The 8,310-nt window shown below is 37.0% G+C and overlaps 1 protein-coding gene across 1 annotated transcript in view; it reads left to right on the top strand.

Annotated features, from left to right (window-relative positions):
• LOC122811661 (unconventional myosin-Ib-like) overlaps window positions 1-8,310 on the top strand; it is a 1,027,360-nt gene that overhangs the window by 487,522 nt on the left and 531,528 nt on the right. The window contains exons 4-6 of the mRNA XM_044083653.1: window positions 1,049-1,143; window positions 5,136-5,240; window positions 8,260-8,306. Of these exons, the coding sequence (XP_043939588.1) occupies window positions 1,049-1,143; window positions 5,136-5,240; window positions 8,260-8,306 (247 nt within the window). The remainder of the gene's footprint in view (window positions 1-1,048; window positions 1,144-5,135; window positions 5,241-8,259; window positions 8,307-8,310) is intronic.

The following is an 8,310-nucleotide window of genomic DNA, read 5'->3' as shown; positions in this document are numbered from 1 at the left end:
TGCTGTTACTGAATATTACTGTACTCCCAGCCTTCTTGTTGCATTTTGTACTTCCCTAACTCCAGTCTCCCAGTTCTGTACATCCAGTGTTTCACCTGCCTGATTGTTTGTTACTGCTTAACTGTTTTATCTTTTCAGTCTGCAGATTATAAGGTCTAACTTTGCTTGTCTAAAATATGCTGTAGTTTAATCTTTAGCCATATCAACCTCTTCTTCACCGTTTACTCCACCATTTAATCTTTGTAAAGAATATCCCAAATATCAGCATGTTATGGATTTCAACAGCATTCTATTCTACTGTCAGGCAGGTAGATCTCATCTGGCCTAACTAAGCAGGCAGAAAAATAAAATAGTAATGTAGTCATTCCTTTCTATAATTCTTAAGGAAGCAGCTGATACTAAATACCTTAGTGACAAACAGGAAGAAATGCTGAAGCTCAAGGACATGTGGTCTGGACTAGTTTGTAGAAAATTAATTTCTACTTAAGCAGACTACAGGCTTTTTCTCCGGCATAATAACTCTGTGCTTAATGACAGCATCCCTAAACTAAGAAGGGCACAGTATAGAAGAAAGAAGTGTTTATATTATTTTTTTGCTACGACTGTAGCAGGAGAAGCCAAAGAGTCTAACTAGGTACTTGATGTCAAGAAACAAAAAGATGTATGAGAACAGAAGGGTATAAATGAAAATGGCAGATGAAAGGCTTACCAGAGATAACAATGAAGTATTTTTCACAGAATGAGTGTTAGGTAATTGGAATAGCCTTCCTGAGGAGGTAATTGCATTAAAAATAGTAACAGAATTCAAGTACACGTGATAATCATAAAGCAATTCTTACACTGAGTGGAACCAGGTAAACAATGAAAAAAAAATGTTGGTTTATCTTGCAGTTTATCTAGAATCTTGGAGAAACCAGAAGACTAAGAGGACCTTGCAGGTCTTATTTGCCACTAGGGTCTGTGATTCAGGTGCAGTTTATACAGTCTATAACAACAGGATGTGCTTGGTGCCCACATCTCACCATTTGCTTTCTTTTCCTATGTGAAGCTACGCCATTGCTGATGAAGCTTACCAATCAATGCGAGATCAGGACAAAGACCAGTGTATCCTCATTACTGGTGAGAGCGGAGCAGGGAAAACAGGTAAGTGCCCTTCAAAACTTAACACAAAGTGCTTATAAAAGCTCAAATGTTAGACTGCTTTTGAAAGTCAATAATTGTTTTTGCAGGCCAGGTAAATACCCTACAGGTTGCTAGTCCATGCAGGCAGCTACTCAGAATGTATGACAAGGCACACATACACATGTCAGTACTTGCAGACAGACACTGACATGGGCACATACATGTGTGCACGTTCACATAGGCACACACACATGTATACACACGTAGTTATGCACCTACTCAAATATTTATAATGAATATATTGAATGCTTGTATATAACTTAGTATATGGTGATTCAATATTTGGTAGATTGAGTGTATTTTTTATGGTATGCATATGTTGAATGTTGTGTAAGAGACATATACGTTTCTTATTATAAATCTATAACTACAGACCTGATCAGCCTCATATACCAAGCCATGAAAAGATCACTGAACTAATCTGAAAGGACGCAGAATGTAAACTATTGGTCTTCGTTTGGATTCATCAAGGGCAGGTCATGCTTATTCAGTGTGGATGGGTGGATGAAGATAAATGGTACACACTAGATATCCGCCAACTAATCTGTAGTATGATCCAAATTATTCTCACTAGGGGTAATATATAATTATTGACCATGGGATAGATAAAGCCAATCTAATACCAAATGGTATAGGCTAATTCAAGCACCAAAAGGGAAATTGGCTAGGCTTAAAATGGCCCATAAGGGCAGCTAGCATAGTACTTACCTATGAACCTTTAAGAGTTAATAAATGATGCTTGTATGCTGTGGTAGGTTACAAGTGTGCTTTGTGTGGTTTATGTGCGTTTTTTTGGATGGTTGTGTATGATTAGTGTATGGTACTTGTACGTATAGTAGGTTGTGTGTGTGGTTTGTATGGTGTGCCAGTATCTAGCTGTCATAACAGTGCAATTTGATGTCATCAGTCAGACAAAAGCAAATTCAGAAAATTCATTTTCCGAAATATGTATTTAGCCCTGTTATACAAATATTCATACATACAATTTAGTCACCGTGAGGAGAAAATCTTGTAATTTTATTCATTCACCCACATAGCACCTAGGTAGGTCTATGAACGTTATCAGGAGGAAGAATGTATAAGTAGTTCTAGTAGGATATGAACCAATATCCATTCACTTCAAAATAGTAGATATTTCACCAGATTTTAAAGTGAGTAACATAATCTGAAGGAATATTTTATTTATTTATTGTTGACCAGGTTAGTCCCAGTAAGGTAGAGTAGCTTGTTTTCAGGGGAGACCTGAGATTGTATTTATGCAACTGGGGGAAATTTGGTCAGGGTGTCAGGGAACTTCCCCTAATCTTTTCATAGGTGCCGTGGAATCTTTTACATCCGACTGAGCAACCACCAACTCAAGCAGATGGGTCCTCAATTTAACATCTTATTTGAAGGATGGCACACTCACGAGTGCAGCGACCTCCTTATGCTGTACTGCTGTGTCTTTGATCAATCTTCCTGGTGTGGGAATAGAAACCACAGGCTTCTGTACCAAAGGCAAGTGTGCTACCTGTTGCACCACTGACACTGACTGAATATTGTATTGATTACTATCAGATCTTCCCAATAAGAAGCACTACATCTATGTGTTTATTGAATTTTTCATTGGTTCAAAAATATAGAATACTTCAGCATAAAAGGTTGTATCATGAATGCTTGGTCTGGTTGGCATGGAAAGAGAGCACAGCACTAATGTTGTAGTCCATTCTTGACCAACTAAGCAGTGTTCAGATCCTAACTCTCAACCTTGGAGTATCCATACCATCAGGGAACTGGGTCTGAAATAAAGAATAGTTAGTTTTTTTTAAAAATACTCCAGTATTGGTAGGCATAATGTGCAGTACCTTATATTTGTTGTGTACTATGTGGGTAATACTCCCTGATACCTGTAACATAATTTAAACAGAATTACAGTGAATCTCTGTAAATCCGGTCCAATAAATACAAGCTACAAATCCAGTGTGGACAAAATGTGCTGTATAAAAGTGTTTTTGGGCTGCTGTAGAGTTGTCTCCTGTATGACACACTGACAGGAATGGAAGTATGGGTATTCCAGATGAGCTAGAGTACAAACTGACCATAAATGAGCTTGTAAAAGGGCTGCATCTCTACTGACCTTAAGGGTGTCCCTCCGTGCATTGATGACAGTTTGTGCCTTATTATAGGGTATGGTGATGTGATATCTCAGCTTCCACACTGTGTCTCATTATACTAGGGGTTCCATCTTTTCTTGTGATGTCTGAATTGTATACATCTCGAACTGTCCACAGCAACCAAGAAAACATCTATTGCCAACATCAGAAGCTTGTACTGAGTTTCCCAGTAAAGGAGCATTTTTCTTGCAGGACTCCACCTGAGGGTACATGCAGATGTGATTCACACTGCTTTGGAATAGACCTGCTGTGCAGGGGATACTACAGCACTTCTATACCCAGTCTTCGAGGCCAAAATTCATGAAGAGCCCGGGAGTTGGAATACTGTGCAGCCAACATAAGACTATGAAAATTAATTAATGTTTCTAGCTGTTATATTGTTATATTGTATACCAGTGCTCTACACCTAGAGACAAGTGTTACTGTGTAGTAATACTTGTGGCACTAGATTCCCCAGTGTTCTGTGGTCATGGCCAGCTGCAGTTTTGAATCATTTGCGTCACTATGGCCACTGCTGCCTCATTTATGAAATGCTAATATATACTTAAATTAGGGGATATGATTACACAGGCAATGCCATTGGTAGGTGCTTCTTAGTCATCAATGGTGTGGTAAGGGCAGCAGGTGTTGTTGTCATGCAGTGTTTGTATGCACATCACTGCATAGGATATTGCAGCTTTTGTAATTTCCGCATTCTGGTATAGTAGCACAATGGCTGCACAGGGTATGCTACTCTTGTTTCTCAGTGTGATATTACTGTCCATGTGGCTTCAGCATTGTATTTCAGCCATTAGATGGTGGTGTCCCACAGGTGGAATCCAATATCTTTCCAACTCCTGCATACAATATAATCATTGTTTGCATACCTAATGCATATCTGCATTTCGTCCGAGATGCAGTTCTATATGTCAATGTGCACTGAAGCATATTTATAAGAAACATGTTTATAAATTACACAAGGCTGGCTCTGATATGTTGGTTTTGCCATTTACCAGCTCTACACAATTGAGGAAGATTTCTGTGAATTCCACCCAAACATTCTTAGACACTTAAATAAAAAAAAAAAATGTTATACCAAATATTATGCAGGTTTTAGATTTTATGGGAGCTCAAGGCTGAGATATACAATATTGTGATGCTTCTTTACTTTAATTATTCAGTTAATACATGTGTGTTTGTAGATGAAACGTACTCCTTAAACAAACTTTGATTTTTAAAGCTTCTCCTTGAATCACTGACATTAAACTTGACTATAGCTCAACTCATTTAGTTAAACTGGTCAGAATTCAATGTGCACACATCCATAGACATGTATAGTGTGTGCGTGTGTGTGTGTGTGTGTGTGTGTGTATATATATATATATATATATATATATATATATATAAAACTTTACAGGAGTACACATATGAAGGAGGAGAACTTTTCCAAAACAAAGGAATCATTGCCAACATAGACTTAGAGTGTCGAGTTTAATACTGGAGAGCTGAAATTGACAATGGAGCACTCATGGAGCTATGGCTTAAGAGAATCCATTTTTAAATGGTATGAAAGAGCCAATGCAGGTAGTGATTTTGTACAGTGTTGTTTAAATGTGGAGGCATGTTAACAGACTTCTGTAGAAACTTTTGTTGACATTTCTTAACGTTTAGAAAAAAATTCAATAAAAGTGTACTACTACTACTATTATAATGCCTAATAGCATGTAGTTCATCAGTGTATAAATGCAATTCAGTTCTTTGCAAGTGCAGACAGGTCATAGCATTTATCTCACTAACAAACCTAATTTTATTTCTTTAAAGAGGCCAGCAAGTTTGTCATGTCATACGTTGCAGCTGTCTGTGGGAAGAGTGCGGAGGTGACGAGGGTGAAAGAACAGCTACTTCAATCTAACCCAGTACTGGAAGGTAGAGTGAGCTTATTCTTATCATTAAAGTTCTAGTCACGACACTGCACACAAAGTAAGATCTCTGTTATATGCAGTCTTCTTGAGTGGCAGTCAAAGGTCTTGACCAGTCTTTTTTAGGAGTTTAAGATATTTGATGAATGATGTTCTACAAATGGTCACCCTGAGTTATGAGTTCAAGCTCATCCACATAATTGCTAGTTAACCAGCACTGTGAGTTAGTGACTTTCTGAAATTAGTGACTGGTATGTATGTTGTCTGCTACTGGATATGGTGTATTTGTTTGTAGAATGCTTTCATGAATCCTATTTTTAATGTCACGGACTGAAATGTCTTCTTATAATGAATGCAGGCTCACTTGGTTTCCAGTGAAAGCATTTTATAAGGGGGCAATAACTCCATGCACACCACATGAAGGGTGCTTTCCCCTACACTGCTGAACTAATATAACTACCTCTGAAGTTGCCAAACTTTGGGGACACATTATAAATACTTTTATCAGAAACCCAGTTTGTCAACTTTTAGTGAATAGACTTCAACAAAGTATCCTTGGTCATACTTACTCATCCTATTACAAGGATATTTGGAGCTGACCTGTACACCTTCAGCATGCATTGCTTTTTATAACTTTTATGTATGCTGGATAAACTCATTCTTACTATAACAACCAGACTGGTGTTTTAGCAGGCTTACACATAATTCTTAGTTGGAGAATAGGTATGCCTTAGATCTAGTAGTCATCATTTTGCAAGACAAAATAGAGCAAGATGCAAACTACAGTTAAATGTTGCAAATCAGCAGACTAACACTTTCTTCTTGGTCTGTTAGCATGTTTTGTTTTTATGAATGTTATAGGTATGCTATAGTTCACAAAACAATTGCAGTATACCTTGCGTATAAACACAGATATGCAAATAAGAAAGCTCAACAACTTTTGTAAGAAAAACACTGAATACTAGAAAGAGAAAAAATGTCAATGGGATGTATTTCAGAGCAAGATAATCTGTTAAGATGAGGTAAAAACTCTTTCTCAAATGCATCTACAGCACAAGAAAAAATAAAAGAAGGGCTTCCGGACTTTACTGCATTAGGATAAAGCCATGACATCATCAGCATTCCCCAGTGTGCTTGGCAGAACTAATTGCTAGTAGTAAGGGTACAGAAATATTAAACGTAGCATTGCCATAATATGTGTGTGTGTGTGTGTGTGTGTGTGTGTGTGTGTGTGTGTGTGTGTGTGTGTGTGTGTGTGTGTGTGTGTGTGTGTGCACGTGCATGTGCGCATGTCTGTAGATAACATCAAGATGTTATGTGCCTGGAAAAAATGAATAATTTGTATTTACTTGAACGTTCCCCTGTAAGCCCTTATTTATGATGTCTTTTATATAATCCCTGCAGCAGTCCCTGGAAAAGTCTATGATCTTTCAAAGGAGTATGAGTGTTTAATATATTCTTTATATTTCTTCATTTTATGAATTTAAAAAGCTTGCACTTTTATTTATAGAAGTATAGAGAATAGCCCTACAGTCCTTCGAAAAGTGCTCACTGTAAGTTAAACCATTATTTTTTGTTAGTAAAAAGACCATAACCTAGGAGGACCATTTATTGCTAGAGACCTTGCAAAATAATAGAGTAAGAAAGTTTGTCTGTATTCCCCAATGCAGATTGTCTTGAATTTAATACATTTATAGCTGTAGGGGTATGCGGTACATTATCCTTCTACAAAAATGCTGTTTTTAAGCCTTTTTTGTTTCAGTTGATGATGTGCTGTTTTAACTACTTTTTTTCCCCCAATGGAACTAGTTTTGATGAAAGATGACTCAATGATTAGCCCTAGATCCAACAACAAATACAAGTCAGGACATTTTGTTTTAATTTTAATTGTAGCACACCTCATTGAAAAGAGTCATTAAGGTCATTACAACAAGTGTATGATGTAGCATATGAGGTGTACACCGGGCTACAGCATCGATGTAGAAGTATGCAATACACTTGTCATTACATACACTTGTCATTATCCAGCTGTTCGGTGGAGAAGTGGCAATGAGCACCATTGGTTGAAACAATGACTCACCATCTTATAAAGACAGATTTAGTATCTGTAGGAGTTGACAGAAGGGTCTCAGATTTATATCCTTACAAAGGTAAATATTATGGATACCTTTATGGTTCATAAATGAGCTCCTGTTTTTCATTATCCTTGTGAAATGCTTACTTCTATATAATGTGGTTAAGCACAGTTATATGGTGCTGAGTTGCATGCATATAAGGCACTTTTACAAAGCAGAAATTACATTTAAATAACAATTGCAATATAGTGTGATCTAAATGCATTTTGACTTAAGATATATTGTTACAAACTACAAGGAATAAGGTTATTCTTAAACAGATACATACAAAAAGTTATTAGTCTTCATTGAGAGTAGTACATAAATAGTACAGTGGATCTTTGGGAGGAGGTGTTTAAATAGTGAAAACAATTTTCAAAACAATTGAGAAAGGCATTTTTAACTTCATATTGGTGTAATTTTGTTGTTCTGAGGACTTACTCAACCGTGGGGATACTATGGAAGCTGAAAGATGAGACATAATATGCCGTATACCTGCTTACTTACCTACAGACCTGTAGGAGTCGCTGTTGCTACTTGTACTTCAAATTGTATTAACTAGGACCAATAAAAGGAAATGGATCTGATAATTGTCATCTAGTTGTGCAGTATAAGTAACATTCCTTACAAAAGAGCACAAAATATATAACAGAGGAGTCTGAATGGTTGGATCTCTGATGCCATATTACTGTGGCAAACACCTTAGACTGTATTTGTATATTCAAGTGTGTAATGGAAAGATTTGTAATCCCCGCATTCTAAATGCTTAGTTCTCATTTATTATGAGATTTTATGCCACCAGCCATGCCCTTTAAGCTTTTTGATAGTAGTCTTGTCCTGAGGGATGAGGGAAGCCTCATTTTGTATAAGTACTAATCCATAGATCTTTCTTTCCCTCTTTTGTTACTGCAGCTTTTGGAAATGCCAAAACAGTAAGGAATGATAACTCATCTAGATTTGTAA

This window comes from Protopterus annectens, chromosome 9.part0, assembly GCF_019279795.1.
Source record: "Protopterus annectens isolate FY-2018-M chromosome 9.part0, PAN1.0, whole genome shotgun sequence".
NCBI lineage: Eukaryota > Metazoa > Chordata > Ceratodontiformes > Protopteridae > Protopterus > Protopterus annectens.
The sequence above is the reverse complement of the archived record's forward strand: the minus strand, read 5'-3'. Positions and strand labels throughout refer to the sequence as shown.